Raw genomic sequence first — 19,299 nt, 5'->3', positions numbered from 1 at the left:
AAAATTCTTATTCCTCCTGTGTTCAGAGTGTATCATGGGGCGAGGGTAGAAGAGATGCCATTGAAAGGGTAGAATTGCTTCCCCTTGCTGTTGGGGCGGCAGAGCTTCTTAAAGCCCCTTACCCAGCAGGCCACAGCCTGTGCCCATTCAGTGGCGGGCTTTTTCCCACTTGGAAGACGATTAAGAAGCCATTTCAGGAGGTGAGATGATGAACCTCACTGTGGTTACGGCCAGTGTAGGATCTGGAACTGGAACCCAGGGAGCGCTGAATCAGGAACAGCGATCTGAGTGAAGTCGTCTTTGTCCTCTCTGCCGTTCCCGTAGGTCCCGGTGGTCTTTACTCAGCACGGCGTAGCGGAACCCAGGCTTCGCACTGAAGTGAAGCCCATGACGTCATTGGATTATGCCTGGGACGAACCCACCCTGCCGCCTTTCATCACTCTGACTGTTAAAGGGGCAGGTTCCTCCGAGGTCAACTGCAACATGAATGATTTTCAGGATAACCGACAGCTTTATTATGAAAATTTCATTTACATTGCTGCTACGTATACATTCTCTGGGTAATTCTGGGTTAAATTACTGTTCTCCTAAAGCAGGAGGCTCTGCTTATTAACTGGTCTTAAACTCTAAGCAGTTCTCAGGAGGCTGAAGGATGAAGGAAGATTCCTTCCATTCTTTACCAAATCCTAGGCTCAGGGTCTGTCTCGAGAGGTCTTTAGTCTAAACCCTTGTCTTCTGGGTGGATTAACATTTATCCGAAGAGGCAAGAGTCTTCTCTTTTTAAAGATCTCCCTAATAATCCATGCTAGTATTTAACAACCGCTCCCATAAGGTGCTGCTCTTATATCTTAAATTCCTCTTCCTGTAAGGTTATTTTTTAATGTATTTTTTAAAATTTCTAGCTGCTGTTTTTACGTTCGTTTTCATCTCTTTCCTCATTTGAAACTGACCGATCTTCATCATGAGTATTCAAATTCTCATTCTGACTTTCCTCTCCCGTTGAGAATACTGGTTAAGCAGACATTTAAGGGTGTGTCCTAACCACCTAACACCAAGCAAAGCAGCTTGACTTGACAGTAATTCCAAAGGCCCAGAGGTGTCATCTTCACTGTAGTTGTAGTCAGAACACTCAGGTGAAGATCAGCGAGTTTAGTCTGATTCTCCTGTTAGATTGGTGTGTAGCTGGGCACATAGAGATTGAAAGCATTGGGCTTTCAAACAGTAGTCATTCTACCAACACGTAAATACAGTTTATTGTTTCTGTGCTGTTTACAGGGCCAATTTTAAAGTTTATCCGTGAAGAAACGGAAAGTAGCTGAATCTTTAGCGTTACAGATATAAACCATCTTATGAACAGGACATTTAAAGTTATATTCCTTTCCAGAATGCTTGGAATAATTTTGCTTGTGAACGATGTTTGTGTATGTGCCTGAGGTCCATCTAATAATCCCTGGATCTGCGCGGTCCCTCATCTACCTGAGTCCAGATTTCACCCGCAGTGAACCGAATGGGCACCTCCGCTTAGAGCAGCCGTTCTTTTCCTTGTTTGTTGCTCTTCCCTCTGGTCCGGGTGGTGCTGGGATGCACAGCTTGTTATAATTAAGTCAATCATGTTTGTTTTTTTCTTTTGAAAGATTACGATACTCAACAGAGTGACATGCTTAAGGTTTTAGTGCCCGAAAAAAACAGTTCTTAATCTGATTGTTAATCACGTTTTCCCCTTAGTGTTCTTACGTTCAGTTCCAGCAGTTACTAAGCTCTTTGATAATCCTGACGGAGGATTATGGGTTTAATGGGCTGAACAGATATGGAGCAGTAAAAAAGAGAAATTCCTGAGAATCTTGCTGGTCTAAGAGGCTGAATCATTTTGGAGTATATTAGATACTATTTCTTTGCATTTTTGGAGAAAACTAATGGTGGAGAAGAAGGTTAGTTTTGTTTTTATTTTAAATTGAGGCGAAAGTCACATAACACAAAATTAATTATTTTAAAGTGAACAATTCAGTTCACTTTAGTACATCCTTGTGCTGTGCATGCATAGATAGATACTATAGTTAGATAGTATCTAGTTCCAAAACATTTTCCTCACCCTAAAAAGAAACCCTAAACCCGTTAAGTATTACTCCCCATTACCCTCTTCTTCCAACCCCTGGCAACCACCAGTCTGTTTTGTTTCTAAGGATTTACCTATTCCAGATATTTCACATAAATCGAATCTTAAAATGTGTTAACTCGTGTCTGGCTTCTTTCACTTAGCATACTGTTCTTAGGGTTCATTGTAGTGTGTATCAGTCTTTCATTCCATTATGGCTGAGTAATATTCCATTGTATGTATGTACCACATTTTTTCCCCATTCATTCATTGATGGACGTGTGTGTTGTCTCTGCCTTTTGGCTGTTGTGAACAGTGCTGCTGTCAACACGCCTATATGTGTATTTGTTTAAGTACTTGTTTTTAATTCTTTTGTGTATATTCCTAGGAGTGGAATTGCTGGGCTCCACCGTAGTTCTGTGTTTAATTTTTCAAGGAACTGCTATACTTTTTTCCATAGCAGCTGAATCTTTACGTTTCCACCAGCTGTGTATAAGGGTTCCAGTTTCCCCACATCCTCAGCAACTCATTTTCCGTTGTTTGTTTGTTTGTGTTTATTTTAGCCATCCTACTGGGCATGTGGTGGTATCTCACTGTGGTTTTGATTTGCATTTCATTAATAACTAATGATGCTGAGGATCCTTTCCTGTGCTCATGGGCCATTTGTATATCTTTGAAGAAATGTCTATTCAAATTTTTTGCCTTTGTCCAATTCTTTACAATTGGACTTTTTGCCTTTTTATTATTGAATTTTAAGAATTCCTTATATAATATGGATACAGATCCCATATCAGATATATGATTTGCAAATATCTTCTATATTGCGGCTTGTCACTTTGCTTTCTTGATGGTGTCTTTTGAAGGACAAAAGTTTTTAATTTTGTTGAAATCTAATTTATCTTTTTTTTTTGTCACTTGGGCTTTTGGTGTAGTGAAATCTAGGATTTTTTTCCCCATGAAAATTAGTATTTAATTCTGAATTTATCAGTCCTCTTTTTTGATGATAAAGACTAGTAGAAACAGGAGAATAATCTAGATAAAATCTCATTGAAATACCCCAAAGTGTAGGTTGCAATGTTTCATAAAGTTTAGGATCCTTAAGCCACAGAGAAACACAACTCAGTAGAATTGGAGGAAGGTGATTATGAATCCTTTGTTTTCTTTTCATCCTAAAGGGACTTCTGATTTCTTGCCAAGACTAGGGGATGCAATGATGCTCATCTTCTGCCTGGCAAAGGGCAGACCTAATTCTTGGACCCTTGAAATGTCTGGCTTAGTCTTGTTTTGTTTTGTTTTTAGACCTCAAAAGATACATAGCCATCCTTTTATATCTGAATTTTAAGCCACTAAAATCAGGAGAGGGGAAATGTCAGAGTGTGTCTTTATTGACAAATGAATCTTCAAACTATACGGGGTAAAAATACAACCTTGATCTTTCTGCCAACTCGTGTCAGACTTCTCCTAGAATTAAAAAAATGTTCTCTTCCTTATAGTGGAGATTTTAGGTATTTGCTTATAAGTACTCGAATACATGTATATGTATGTACATGTATGTATATGTGAGAATATATAGATAAATAATTTTTTTTAAATTCTAGTTTACAGAAGGGGACAGGAAGGCCTGTGGCTTCCAACAAGGCTATCACCTGTGCAGAGCTCGTCTTGGATGTCTCACCAAAGACACAGAGAGTCATTCTAAAGAAGAAGGTAAGAGAGCTTAGAACTTGGGGATTTAGAATAAAAAATTTTTAGCGTTGGAGGGGTCACAGGTCCCCTAGTCCAGCCCCTCGTTTTGCAGCTGGGGAAATGGAAACAGGCTGCAGGACACTCAGGGTGGGAGCCCTGGTCCGTGTTCTTCCTACTGTCCCCTGACACCTGCTCTAGGAACTCCAGGCCCTTTCTCATCTTCGATGCCCTTTTCAGAGAACTTAATTTTTGAACTTATTTTTTTTTTTCAAATTTGTGATGTTATTTTCATTACTCTATTTTTCTATTAGAATACTCTAATCTACTTTTTCCTAAAGTTAATGGGAAAATGATCAAACTGACTATTTTTTCTCCCTTTTTTTGCCGACATTCTTTTCAAGTCAGTTTAGGGAAATGTTTATGCTAATAGACCGCAATAAAGAGAAAGACAGTAAAATTTGGCCAGAAATATTACAAATGATAAAAGGACTGGTAATAAATAGTTCACACTTCAAAAAAGAAAGATGTTTGAGAACACAGAGGTGCAGAAGTCACTTTAAGAGGAGGGAGATCACCAGCTGTAATTATTTGAAACACGTTTACCTGAGGGATGGGTTCCTGAATATTTTGCATATAGTGGAAATCACATAATACAAAAATCACCCTGACAGAGGAAGTCTGTTCACCACCTCAGTGGCCCTAATGCTGACGAGGATGCCTTTTTATCATCTAAAGTGGCATCGCGTGTGGTGGCACTATGTAGATTGTTTATGATTCATTTGGCTTTGAGGTTACACAACTCATCAAATTTTTAATTGAGGGTTCGGTTCAAATTATTTCAAATTTTGCATCAAATGAAACCTTAATACATGTCTTTCTAATTCAGCTTTATATTTTTTAACAGCTTCTTTGAGATATAATTTGTATACCATACAAGTTACCCATTTAAAAAATATAACGCAGTGGTTCGTAGAATATCCGCAGATAGGCGTAACCATCACCACATTCAGTTTTTGAACATTTTTATCTTGAACATTTTTATCAGCTCAAGAAGAAACGCCGCATCCCTTAGCCATCACCCGCTTCCTCCCAGCCCTCAGCAGTCACTGATCTACTTTCCGTCTCCATCGCCTTCCCTGTCCTGGGCTTTCATGTGAATGGTCTTTTAAGAGTGGCGTCTTTCACTTAGCCTGATGTTTTCAAAGTTCATCCATCTCTCACTCTGTCAGTACTTGCATGTGTATTTTTATATCATGCCGGTTCCAAGTCACATTCAGATTTCTTTAAAATGTTATTGCACTCTTATTTAAGGCTGTGCCAATTATTGTGAGATGCATTTTAGAAATAAGCTTTGAGAACGGTGGTGAGGAGGCAGAGTAATTGAAAGTAAGCAGGTTTTGAGATTTTTATTGAGAATTTTGAAAAAGAAAAATTTGAAAAGCAATACTCTGAAGATAAAAGAAGTAGCAGTTCTGACAGAGTCAAGCAAATTGAAAACAAGTAGAAGAGCCCTTGGAAGGGGTGATGTCAGGTGACTTTCCAAGGGTGATCACTTTGTGTGGATATCGGGGTGCATATCAGCAACTCAGTAGTGAGACAATTTATCAGATGCGATACCACCAGCTGTATTCAGCAAAACACGGATAATAAATACATGTGTAATTTTCAAGGGCCAAATACCTTGAAAGCAGACAAAATAGGTCTTTTAAAGAAGGTTTTATAATTTACACAACAGTTTCACAGTTATTTCATTTGATAAGGACGAAAACTGGTTTTAGTTTTTTTGCTTTTCATTTTGAAAGACTCAAAAATCGGCAGAAATTCTGTAGAAGTGATGCTATGATTTTGATTTATCCCGTCACTGGAGAGGTTTACTTCAGCTCTTGATTAAGGCAGTATCGCCCAGCCTTCACCACTGTGACTTGAAGTTTCTCTTTTTTTCTTGTATTTAGTAAATATTTCGTGCAGAGGTACTTTGGGACTATGGAAATATCCTGTTCCTCATCAGATTTTTTATTTACATATGTATTAGCTTGGACTGCCACACAAAAAAAATACTATAGGCTGGGTGACTTAAACAGTGGGAACTTGGTTCTCACGGTTCCTGAGGCTGGGAGGCCCAAGACGAGACTGCTGGCCACTTGGGATCCCTGGTGCGTAGACTTCTGCCTTCTCACTGTGTCCTCACATGGCAGCGGGAGGGGAGGTGCAGAAAGCAAGCCCTTTGGTGTCTTTTCTCATAAGGGCACTAAGTCCACTGGGAGAGCTCCACCCTCATGACCTCATCTAAAACCACTGTCACCCAAAGACCCCATTTCCTAACACCATCAAAACTGCTGGTCAGGTCTTCAACGTAAGAATGGCGGATAGGGGGCACGATTCAGTCCATGGCATTGTGTATGTCGCCACGGGTTTCTGTTTTATTCACCGAGTTATCTGTTACTGTCAGTATTTATTTTTATGCTTAATTCTCATATTTGGCCTTTCACCTTCTGTGTCTTTTTGACATATGCCCCTTATTCCTTGAGCACTTCCTTCCTTTCTGGCACAGCAAGTTATTCCACGCTCATCTTGTACTTTGCATGTACGCATCCACACAGCCCTGTGGACTTCTGCCTTCTGCAGTCTCATTGGAAGGTTTTAGGACTTCATCGTGGGGGAAAGTAGGGAAGGGAGCTGGAAAGAGGATGGCACTGCTCATGTTTTTAAATGGAAATTTGGGTAGTTTCCAACTATGATGAGTCTGTACATATGGGCGGGCAGTAGAGGAGTGCGTGTATGAAAACTTGATTTCACCTGGGCATCGGTGCTTTGATTCCCCATCTGGGACATCTGCAGGATAATCGCGATGCTTTTCATGTGGTTTTGGTGCTGCAGATAGATGTATTCTCTTACTGCGAACACAAAGCAAGCGTGTGGGGATTGCAGATGGAGAAGTGCGGCTCAGTTTCATCTCTCTTTGCAGACATAGGAGGCAGTAGCACACGGTAAAAAGAGCATCATATCTTTCTAGGCTTGAGTTCTGGCTTTGTCACTTAAAGATGTATCTGATAGTTCACATTCCTCGCTGAGCCTCATTTTCCTCCTCCCAGGTTTGTGAGAAGGATCCACTAAGATAATGAGCGTAAAGTGCTGTGTAAAGAGATGTAATCATGATAACATAGGAAACATTTATCAGGGCTAGACCCTGTGCCAGGCATGTGCAGGGTGCCTTGTCTCTATTGCACTTACCATAAGAACCCTAAGAGGTAGCTTATTTCCTGAAACAGAGACTCTGAGAGATGTAGTCAGCTTGTCCAGGGTCACTCAGCTAGCAAACGGTGCAGCTGGGTTTCAGATCCTGCCATTTGGCTCCACGTTTGACTCTGTGGAATGTGGTAGCAGAGATGTCTTTCCAGCGCAGGGGCAGCATGTGGAGGAGTTTGTGCTACCCAGAAGTGTCTGCTGCTCTGGAGGAGCGCCCTCCTGCTGAGAGTGGACGTGATCCTGACAGGTGCGGCTGGACTACATGTTCCCATGGAGGAGTTTTAAAGATGGTCAGGTGCTGCCAAAGGGGAAGCACGCGGACCGCGTTGGGAAGGCCACATGGCACAGTGGCTGTGTGGGTCGGCGCTGGAATCGGGCTGTGGAGATTCACATCTCTGTCCCCCCATCCCCCATCTACTAGTTATGTGTCCATGGGGGAGTTCTTTCATCTCATTAAGCCTCAACTTTCTCATTCGTAAGGATAATTAATAGTATATACCTCACTGGATTGTGTTGAAGGTTATATGGACTACCTACATGTAAGTCCCATGGATCAGTGGCTGGCACATAGTAAATTATCAATAAGTATTATCATATTATTGTTGTTACTGTTATTACTTGTATGTAGTGGATTATATAGACTTTCATGGATTGACCCGGAAGTCCAAGTGTTGTTTATAAAATATTCCTAAGTAGAAAATATTTAGAATTAACAGTAATCAACTTAGTATAACCTTGAATACAGTCAGCTTAATACTTGAATACAATCAATGTGTAAACCATCGACATGGGATACTTTCATCACAAACACAGAAGGGGAGAAGACGTGTGGTAAACTCTGGCTGTCAGCCAGTTCTGAGGATTACCAGTGATCACAAATTAAGACTATCATACACACTTTACATAGTTGGATCACTCTTTATGGTAAGGGCACCCAAGGGTCACCATCTGGAACAGCAGTTATCATAGCAATAAAGCTCATGGAAGTGAACAGGCTAAATAAACTTCAACTGATTAGTTTGTTCAGAATAAGAATAAATTTTTCAAATTTACATCACTTGCAATTTTTGGTTGTTTGGTTCAGGAGTTTAGTATGTTTCATCCTAAATCCAACTAGGGATTAACAACAATGAAAATTTGAATTAAGAATTTATGTGACATGGAAAAATGTCTTTTGGTACAATTTCTTCTTGGGAGCTTATTCAGCCCTATGCGAAGCTCTCGAAGCTGTTGTATGAGGCTGCAGCTGCACGTGATGGCTCTTTCTGTGTTTGCCACCAGGAACCAGGGAAGCGTTCTCAGCTGTGGAGGATGACTGGGACAGGCATGCTGGCCCATGAGGGTTCTTCCGTGCCTCACAACCCCAACAGGCCCCCAGCAGCCCGCTCCACCGAGGGGTCCGCCATCTTGGATATTGCTGGTCTTGCTGCTGTAACTGACAACAGGTAATTTTCTAGGCAACTTTGGGTTCAAGTTCATTGCTTTTAAATTCAGACTCAGAGGAAACCTAGACCAAAAAGCGAGAGTCTATAAACGAAGTAAGAATTTGTATTTTTATGTGTGTATTTTTGTCAGTGACAGAAACCTGTCGCATTCCCAAATATGAGCATTGGGCCTGTATTTATTTTTTTTAAGCTATTATGGAAATGCCCATGGAGATGTTAAAAAATTTAAACAATAAAAAGATATATTGTGAAAATCGAATGCTTCTTTCATCCAAACCGCCATCCACCATTGCTCCCCAGACGTGAACAATTTCTTTTTATAAATCATTTTAAGAATTCCATTAAATCTTTTGAAAGCAGAAATAAATTTTTTAGAGAATAATCAAATGTGTTCTTATGGTTAACTCCTTGGGTTCAAATCAGCTCTTTAACTTTGAATAAATTATTTTATTTGCCTGTGCCTTAGTTTCTCTATGAAATCAGTGTATTTGTTTCAGGTAATACCTTATTTACTTCCAGAATGATTTCAGATGTCTAACAAGTTACAATCCAATATGAAGCTAATGTGTTTGGAAATAAAGCAGCAAAGACTGTTGAAAGTATTTAAAAATATGTTTAGCAGACAACCATTCTCATACTATATGACAGCTAGTCACTGAGAATGCAAGAACCTATATTATTTTATATATAATGACCATTATATATAAATATGTACATATAATGAATCCTTAAAGTGTTACTATTACTTTGTGCCCCTCTTTTTGTTGGCTTTCCACTTTGTTTTATCCCCCTTTCCTCATTAAGAGATATCTAACTTCCGCAGGAGTCATGCTAACTGTCCATTAGATTTTAAGAGTAGAGAACACTGGAAAGAAGAAGAGCGAAGCCATGACCTTGGTGTGCTCTTTGGGCCTGAAGTATGTGACTCAGAGGACTCACTGCGTTTTCTCTTATCCCAGGTATGAGCCGCTGATGCTAAGAAAGCCTGATCGCAGGCGAAGCACGACCCAGACGTGGAGCTTCCGAGAAGGGAAACTGACCTGCGGGCTACGGGGGCTGGTTGTCCAGGTGGGTGGGCTTTGACATCCACAGTAGCAGCTAGCAATGGTTGAGCCTTCTTTGAAACAAAGCGTTAATTAGGATATACGGGATAAGTTGTTAAATGGGAAAAACGAAGTACGGAGTAAATGTGTATTATCTCGTTTTAATCAGGAAAGTCAAGAGACTTTTGTCGTGCACCTCCGTGTATTTACAGGGAAAGGTTTCTGAAGAGATGTAAGAACTGTGTTAGGGATGGTGGGTTGCCTCTGAGGAGTGGGATTTTTGTTTTTATTGGCTTATTTGGATTTTTTTTCTTTGACATAAATAACACATAATTTTAAGAAGGAAAGAGAAATGTCAGCTAAAAAAGGCCACCACTAAGTGAGATGGATTAATTCGAGGCCCATGCAGTTACTATAACAGCTGCACCAGTCTTTTGTCAGGTGTCCTCTGAGACGGTGACTAATCACTGTGCGGTCCACATGCTCCCGATTCTGTTTGGCGTTCTGAGTGGTGCCAAATAAGCATTTAGTTGTCACAGCAGACGTCACGATGGAGATTGCTTGTGGTCAGTCTCCTCTGGCCTCTGTTCAGCCAGTCTACCCATGATAGACTCTCAAGTACTATAGAAGCAAATATGTTTCTGGAAAATTACCAGGAGTTGGATGTTCTGCCCTTCTGGCTTCAGGCCAGGAATGAGACCGTGGGTCTGAGGGTGAGTGGGTAGGAAGGTGTTCCAGAGGTTTGGGCTACAGCCAAACACACGTGTGACTGTGTGTGTAGTTCCGCCTCAGTGGGGTTCTACCCCAAAAGTCAACACTAGAACATCAGGCCCTGGCTAGAGAGCTCTGAGTATGTCTGTCCCTCCGGGTGACACTAGGCTGTCCTTCCATAATGGGAGGTTGTCATCTGGGGTTGTGAGCAAAACTGTCAGGAGGCTCCGACTGCTATTTGGTGAGATTTATTTTCTTTATCTCTATTGCCCTGAGCTTTTTTTCATCAAAGACAAGCTGCTTACTTATATGAAGCACACATCTGGAATGGATTTGTGATTTTCAATTAGCAGTACAATTCAGACTTCTAGAGGCAAAAGAGGGCTTGTTATAATTGTTGGGCTCCCAGTCTGACCCTGTCTTTACTTCTGGTTTGCTTCTAAAGCCCATGTAATTCTGATTCTCTTAGAACATTACTCCCCCCACCCCGCTTCCCACCCCTCAAAAATCCCTTTTGGTGTTTGTTGTTTCTCGAGTCTATTTTATCATTTCTTTGGTTGTGAATAACCCTATAATAACAGCATTCAGTAAAGCTGAATGTGTTTTGGTTAGGGAAATAAGCTTGTTTCAATCATATTATGCTGAATAAAGTAATTGAGGGCATTTTGACATTTAAAGTTGTGTATGCACTTTCTTTCTAAACTTACAACAGTCATAAAAGCTTTCTCCATGTTGAAATCTGTCCTACAAACCCAGTTCAAAGTATCCTGTTCATTACTCAGTATTTAAAAATTACCACAGGGGATCCAGACACTAGCCATTGTCTTCTCTGGCCCTGTACTTGCCCTCCCGCAGGCCTCATCCTGTAGACTTCCATTGTACTTGGAGCATGCAGCAGGGAGGTACTCTTGTGCAAAGGCCCGAGTAACTGGGCATCGGACGACATTCCAAGCTCCCTATTTTGTTTTAGAAGAGGCACCATCTTTTGAATGTTTAGGTTGATCATTTAGCAGTAGGCTGTTTGGGGAGGTTTTCAACTCTAAAATATACTACTTATTGGAAAACTGATGATAGTGATAATGGTTTTATTTTCAGAATGCTTCAGATTTTTCAGCAAACCCTAATGAGAATGCTCAAGATAAACAGGGCTTTTGGAAATTTTTTTTAAAGCTGATGGCTAAAAGTTATTATTAAACCGGGATACTCTATTCATAGAATTACCTTGTTCAGAATTTCTTAAATTCATGTAGCCTAACTTTCCATCTTGCCCAATTAATTCTACTGTTTTTCCTCATCTGTAAAGCTGAAAAAATAGTAAATGCTTTGCCATACATTGCCTATGACCTTTCAAAAGAGAATTTAAATTTAGTAACTTGTTTCAAATGACATGTTAAATTATCAGAGTCAATGCCTTTACTTTTGCCTTTTCTAATAGATCTCTGCTCCCTCTTTTAGGCCAAAGGAGGGCTTTCTGGTTTGTTCGATGGGGCTGAAGTTGTTCTTGGTCCTGACACTTCCATGGAGCTCTTGGGGCCAGTTCTACCTGAACAGCAGTTTATTAACCAAAAAATGAGGCCTGGCTCTGGCATGTTATCCATCAGAGTCATCCCAGACGGACCAACTAGAGCACTCCAGGTGATAATTTATCTTAAGAGCTGACATGAATGAATCTCAGTGTGCTTTTTTCCCTCCCTAATGATTAGTCAGTCATTCAACAAATATTTATTGAATTATTTATGCTGGATATGAAGATACAGTGTCCTCATTTATAAAACGGGGATAAGACCCACGTCACAAAGTTGTTAGAAGAATTAAAGTATAAGTAAATGTAAGATGATGTAAAATATAAAATATAAAAATTAAAGAATGCCAAGAACAGCACATATTAATATTATCAATCATTACAGTATACTTACATATTATATATTTAAATGATTGACCGATTAATAACATTAACAACAAGAAGATGCGAGGTCCCTCATCAGAAAAGTCAAACGTTGTGTTACAAAAGTAGGATCGGAGGGTGTATGGAAAGGATTTTTAGTCCCAGATTTGGAGGCTGGAGGGGCTTCCTAAGAGAAGTCATGTTTAAGCTGCGATCTAAAGGTTAGCTGAGAGGACTAGCCAAATCAGGAAGGAGAGGAGTAGGGCTGGGCCCTAACGATGAGAGTGTTCATTCAACAGCTATTTCTTGAGCACATATTAGAGCCAGGCATGGTTCTAGGTACTGAGCACACGCTGGTGAGTGGACAGACAGAATATCCTGCCATCTTGGAGCTCACATTCTAGTAGGTAGACAAACAATAAGCAATAAACACAAATAAGTTATATAGTATTTGGGAAGTTGGAAGGCCTGGAGATAAAAGAGGGCGACCCAACTGGCACATGGAGTATGCTAAGAAATAAGGCTGAGGATAGAAGCAGGGGCTAGATCATTAAAAGCCTGGGTTTTTTTCTGTGTCAACAAGGAATCAGAGAATGACATGAAATCATTTTAGATCACTCACTCTGGCTCCAGTCTGGAGAACTGGAGTAGAGTGAAACTGGAGATAAAGACCAGTTAGGAGACCCTTGCAGTAGTCTAGGTGAGAGCTTGGATGACCCGAACTAGAATAAATAATGGGGTGGAGTTAGGAGATTGGAGAGAAATGATTGAAATGAATAGGAATGAACGCTTATTAAGGAGTAGAGTCAGTCAGATTTGGTAATGGAGTGAAGGTGAGAATGAGAGAGAGGAAGGAGGCAGGAATGGCCTCCAACGTCCTCCTTTGGGCAACTAGGAGCAGCACGGTAGTCCATATCGCTAACTAATGAACACAAGGTAGACTTCCGCGTCCGGGGAGAGTGGGGGTTACATTTTGGGCTTATTACGCGTGTGATGGCTACATGAACATGTCAGAAGTCAGTATAAATATGAGTGTAAAGCTCAGAGGAAAGATCGGCACTGGAGATATGGACTTACCAGGTCCGTATCTTAATTCTTAGAGAGCTAAGGAAAAAGAAGTTGGTGTGTAACAGCGACCGCTCCAAGAGAGGGCATCATAATCCATAATACCTTTAAAAAAAAAAAACACCCCTCTTTAAGGCAAAATTGAAGGCAAGATCTTGAGTTTTGCCTGTTTTGACTTGAGCTGTAATTCTAGGTCACCTGTAGATAGACACCTAATCGCACTAGAAGAGGCTTTCCAGGTCTACAGTGTGTTGTCTGCCATGTAGACTTAAAACCAAGTTTGCTTCACAATTCCGTAAATCTTACCTTAGTGGTGCTTTGGAAACATTTAACTTCTGTCGGGTTATTGAGCGTATAGTGAGTTTTGACTGACACAGTTGATACGGTACAGGTTTCGCTGTGGAAGTATGAGCCTTCTTAATGCAGTGTTTGATTTGACCTCAGATCACAGATTTCTCCCAACGGAAAAGTGACCGTTCATCATACGAATTGGATGAGCTTCCTGTTACTGAACAAGAGCTGCAGAAACTGAAGAATCCAGATAGAGAGCAGGAACTGGAAGTAAGTTTTAAATATCGCAAGTCTATTTCTTTATCATAAATTTGGTTAGAATTTTGCTCTGCAGTTTTCTCAGTTTAGATCTCTTTTCTTTCTGCTCTCAACGAATTCTAAATATGGATGTTGCTTCATGATGTTTAATATTATCACAGCATGAATGTGTGAATATGTTAGCTAAGCGACAGGCTACCGTTGAATCAGAACGTAGCAGATGCTGCTAAAATAAGATGGCAGTAAAGAAAGCTAAACTCTCTGACTTTAACTGGACCGAAGGTAGAGAATAATCAAAATAGATTTTTGGGGGGCCCCAGTTGCCTGTGACATCTTCCTTCCCCTCTGCCTGTTTGGGATTTGGGAAGAAAGTGTAAAGTTTAAAAAAGAACATGAGATGAACACGAAAAAGCACACTTATTTCATATTTATTCAGTGATTTTTTAAAAATCAAAGACCTATCTGTAAAGCAGTGTGTTGGATATTATGGTAGTTCAGTGAATAACTTATTATGAGCTTGCACCCCAAATAGAGAAAAAGATTCCCAAACTATTATTTTCCTGTAGTGAAATACAGAATATCATCAGTGCCCCGACTGAGGTATTACCATGTCAGACTGGGGTTCCGGTCGGGGTGGGGAGATGACAGAATTTGAGCCATTAGGGTGAATAATATGACTCTCCTCAGAGGGTTTCATCTGCTCAGAGGTACAGTAGAGGTAATTAAAGCCATTTATTTCCTTGTATTCTCTTGGCCACCTTGAGCTCTGTTTTAAATGTCAAGTGTGTCATATTTTGGTTTCCTTTCAGGTGCTTGTGAAGTTGGAAGGTGGAATTGGGTTGTCCTTAATTAATAAAGTTCCAGAGGAACTGGTCTTTGCAAGTCTTACAGGAATCAACGTGCACTATACACAGCTGGCAACCAGTCACATGCTCGAACTCAGCATACAGGATGTGCAGGTAAGGGGCGGGGGTTCAGAACTTGTCAATCTTGTGTTCTTGCTGAACACCCAGCCAGATCCAGTGTTTGACGTTCTAAACACTTCAGTGCTTTGGCAGAAAGCTAGAGATGTGGAAGATATAAAAAACTCAAATCAAACTTCTAAAGATTAAAATGAAATGAAAAAATACACTGGATTTAATGAATAGCACATGACCATTGCAGAAAACAAAAGTTTAGAGAACTTGGAGACATGACAGTAGAAATGTCCGAATTGAAATACGTAGAAAAACAGTCATACCTCATTTTATTGTGCTTCGCTTTATTACGCGTCACAAGTATTGCATTTTTACAAATCGAAGGTTCGTGGTAACCTTGCATTGAGCATATCTGTCGGCACCATTTTTCCAACAGCATTTGCTCACTCCATGTCTCTGTATCACATTTTGCTAATTCTCACAAGATTTTAAACTTTTTTGTTATTGTTACATTTGTTATGATGATCTGTGATCAGCGGTCTTTGATGTTACTGTTGTAATTGTTTTGGGGTGCCACGAACCACTCTCGTATAAGAATGCATGCTTAATTGATAAGTGTCGTATTCTGACCGCTCAACCGAATGGCCATTTCCGTGTCTCTCTCCCTCTTCCCTGAGACAGAACAATACTGAAATTAGGTCAAGTAATAACCCTATAATGGCTTCTAAGTGTGCAAGTGAAAGGAAGAGTCACATGTCTCTCACTTTAAATCAAAAGCTAGACATAATTAAGCCTGGTGAGGAAGGCGTGCCACAAGCTGAGATGAGTGAAAACTAGGCCTCTTGCACCAAACGGCCAAGTTGTGAATGCAAAGAGAACATTCCCGAAGGAAATTAAAAGAGCTACAAATGATAAGAAAACAAAACAGCCTTAATGCTCGACATGGAGAAAGTTTTAATGATCGGGATGGAATATCAAACCAGCCACAACATTCCCTTAAGCCAAAGCCTAATCAAGAGCAAGGCCCTAACTCTCTGGCAGAGGTTGAGGAAAGAAACCATCTCCGTAACATAGACATAGAAGATGCAGCAAGTTGTCCAGAAGATCTAGCTAAGATAGTTAATCAAGGTGGCTACACTAAACAACAGGCTTTCAGTGTAAACAAAACAACTTAATATTGGAAGAAAATGCCATCTAGAGCTTTCATAGCTAGAGAGAAGAAGTCAGTGTCTGCCTTCAAAGCTTCAAAAGATAGGTTGACTCTTTCGTTAGGGGCTAATGCTCATTTACCATTCTGAAAATCCAGGGCCCTTAAGAATTATGCTCAGTCTACTCTGCCTGTGCTCTGTAAATGGAACAACAAAGCCTAGATGACAGCATGGTTTACAGCATGGTTTGCTGAATATTTTAAGCCCGTTGTTGAGATCTACTACTCAGAAGAAAAGATTCCTTTTAAAAATATTTTTGCTCATTGACAGTGCACCCAGCCACCCAAGAGCTCTGATGGAGACATACGATGAGATGAATGTTTTCACACCTGTGAATGAACACAACACCTGTTCTGCAGCCCATGCCCATGCATCAAGGAGTCGTTTTGACTTTCAAGTCTTACTGTTTAAGAAATACATTTTGTAAAGCTATAGCTGCCATAGATAGTGATTCCCTCTGATGGATCTGGGCAAAGTACATTGAAAATCGTCTGGAAAGGATTCACCATTCTAGATGCCATAAAGCAGTGGTCCCCAACCTTTTTGGTACCAGGGACCAGTGCTCCTATGAGAATCTAATGCCCGATAATCTGAGATGGAGCCGAGGCGGTGATGCTGGCACTGGGGAGCGGCTACAAATACAACCGAAGGTTTGTTTGCTGGCCTGCTGCTCACCTGCTGTGTGGCCTGGTTCTCAACAGGCCATGGACTGGTACTGGTCCATGGCCCAGGGGTTGGGGACCCCTGCCATAAAGAATATTCATGATTCATGGAAAGAGGTCAAAATGGCAACATTAACAAGAGTTTGGAAGAAGTTGATTCCAACCCTCATGTATGACTTCAAGGGGTACAAGACTTCATTCAATGGAGGAAGTTAACTGCAGATGTAGTGGAAATAGCAAGAGAACTAGAATTAGAAATGAAGCCTGAAAATGTGTTCAAATTGCTGCACTCGTACGATAAAACTAGAACGAATAAGGAGTTGCTTCTTATGGATGAGCAAAGTGGGTTCTTGAGATAGACACTACTCCTGATGAAGATGCTGTGAAGATTGTTGAAATGACAACAAAAGATTTAGAATATTACATATACTCAGTTGATACAGCAACTGCAAGTTTTGAGAGAATTGACCCCAATTTTGAAAGGAGTTCTGTAGGTAAAATTCTATCATACAGCATCGTGTGCTACAGAGACTGTAGAGTCCATTGATGAGGCAGACTGTTGTTGTCCTCTTTTAAGACATTGGCCACAGCCACCCAGCCTTCAGCAACCACTACCCTGACCAATCAGCAGCCGTCAACATCGAGGCAAGACCCTCCACCAAGCAAATCGCTAAACGCTCAGATGATGGTTAGTGTTTTTTAGCAATGTACATACCTTCTTTCATTAAGGTATGTACATTGTTGTTTTAGATCTAAGCTCATTCACACTTATGTGCACTGAGAAACCAAAAAATTCATGTGACTCACTTTATTACGACATTTGCTTTATCACAGTTGGTCTGGAACCATATGTACAGTGTCTGAGGTATACCTGTAATCCCCCCCTGAAAGAAAACAGTATCTGTTACCTTTGGGACAACTTCGAGCAACCTAATATATGGATAATTAGAGTTCCCAAAGGACAAGAGAAAGAAGGGGACAGAAAAATTATTTGAAGAAATTTGGCCATAAATTTTCCAAACTTAATGAAAACTATAAACTCAAAATAGCAACTCAAACTCAAACCTAAACACACACACACACTGCATGAAGGAAAACCAAGGTATATCTTAATCAGAGTACTCAAAACTAGTGAGACAGTTAATTAAGAGGATATTTCTATCCTGAATGTTTCTATAGAGCTTCCAAATATATGAAACAAAAACTGATAGAACCAAAAGAAGAAATAGACAAATACACAATTATAATAGAAGATTTCATTACCACTCTCTGAATAATCGATAGAACAAAGAAGCAGAAAGTCATCAAAGATGTACTAGATTTGAACAGCACTACCAGCGAACTAGACCTAATTGATATTTATACAGCACTCCACCTAGCAACAGCAGAAAACAGATTCTTCTCAAGTGCACATGAAACATGTCCAAAATATGTTTTTGGACCACATTGGGACCATAAAGCAGTTCTCAACAAATTTAAAAGGGTTCAAGTCACAGAGAATAGGCTCTTTGATCCCAATGGAATTAAAGTAGATATAAGGGGAAACGGTTAGGAAAATCCCCCAAATATTTGGAAACGAAATAATATACTTCTGAATAACCTGTAGATCAAAGAAGAAATCAAAGCAGAAAGCAGAAAACATTGTGAACTGAATGAAAGTGAAAACAACATATCAAAATTTGTGGGATGCTGCTAAAGCTGCTTAAACAACAACAAAATAAGCATAAGAAAGGAAATAATAAAGATCTCAATGGAAATCAGTAGAATAGAAACCAGCAGCTATTGTAGAAAAAAATCAAAAGTGATTCTTTGAGAGGATCAATCTGATCAGGAGAAAAAAGAGAAAGCACCAATTATCAATATCAAGAAAGGAAGAGGTGCCAGACAAGTCAGAAAATTGACAGTTCTCTAGTAGAGTGGAACTTTTGGGGGGAGCTGCAGACTCCTCCCGCCAGGCTGTTGTGTTCTTGATTGCAGAGCTGTTGGTGTTTGAGGTCACTGTGGACCAAAGAAGGGTGAATGAGAATGACAAGTGAAAATGCCACAGAGCTCACTGTTCTTCCTGAGCCTTAACTAATTTTCTCTGACAAACGATTTCGAGATTGTTACAAACCTTTGACGAACTTTTAGAGTTCTGAAAAAGTTCATTTTGATGCTTTTTGCCAGAGTTCTGTTGTCATGCTGTCAAAACAACTCCTCTCTCTTAACATCATTCCTGGGATCCTTCTCCTTGCCAGCTTCCACCGAGATCGAAATGCTATTATTCTCGCCGGTCTTCAGTGAGAATATATTTTTCCAACTGCTGTTGAGATAGAGTCAGGTGGCGAGGGTACGTTCTGAGCGGCCTCCGTATTATGAGACCCCACTCAGAGGTCAGAGTGAGAACTGAGCCACTGGTCTGTTTTTGTTTTGTTCCCTGCCTTTTCACGTCCTAGGTGGACAATCAGCTCATCGGTACCACGCAGCCTTTCATGCTCTATGTGACTCCCCTGAGCAATGAGAATGAGGCCATTGAGACAGGCCCTGCCGTGCAGGTGAACGCAGTGGAGCTCCCCAGTAAGAGTGCACTGACCAACATCTACAAGGTGGGCGTGGACTGGGCGCGGTTCGTGTGTCCCCTCACAGCCGAGCGTCATGGCTGCAGTGCAGGGGGCGGGTGCAGATGGTCCTTGGGGGCTGAGTCACACGTGACTTAACACATGGTGCAGAGGAATTGACAGGCACTCCTCTTAGCACCCGACATTCTCAATTGTGTGTCCGGTGACCTTGCAGGTGGTAGTACTGAATCCA

At 40.7% G+C, this 19,299-nt stretch overlaps 1 protein-coding gene across 5 annotated transcripts in view; it reads left to right on the top strand.

Moving 5' to 3' along the window:
• The window catches only part of VPS13D (vacuolar protein sorting 13 homolog D), a 218,420-nt gene that overhangs the window by 105,278 nt on the left and 93,843 nt on the right, over positions 1 to 19,299 (top strand). For all 5 annotated transcript variants that reach the window (XM_039842182.1, XM_039842184.1, XM_039842183.1 and 2 more), the window contains 8 exons: positions 325 to 560; positions 3,691 to 3,799; positions 8,306 to 8,469; positions 9,429 to 9,537; positions 11,679 to 11,858; positions 13,618 to 13,734; positions 14,532 to 14,681; positions 18,945 to 19,094. In XM_039842182.1, the coding sequence (XP_039698116.1) occupies positions 325 to 560; positions 3,691 to 3,799; positions 8,306 to 8,469; positions 9,429 to 9,537; positions 11,679 to 11,858; positions 13,618 to 13,734; positions 14,532 to 14,681; positions 18,945 to 19,094 (1,215 nt within the window). The remainder of the gene's footprint in view (positions 1 to 324; positions 561 to 3,690; positions 3,800 to 8,305; positions 8,470 to 9,428; positions 9,538 to 11,678; positions 11,859 to 13,617; positions 13,735 to 14,531; positions 14,682 to 18,944; positions 19,095 to 19,299) is intronic.

This window comes from Pteropus medius, unplaced genomic scaffold (assembly GCF_902729225.1).
Source record: "Pteropus medius unplaced genomic scaffold, Ma_sr-lr_union100, whole genome shotgun sequence".
In the NCBI taxonomy this organism is placed as follows: domain Eukaryota; kingdom Metazoa; phylum Chordata; class Mammalia; order Chiroptera; family Pteropodidae; genus Pteropus; species Pteropus medius.
Note: the sequence above shows the minus strand (reverse complement) of the source record. Positions and strands in the feature narration are given on the sequence as shown.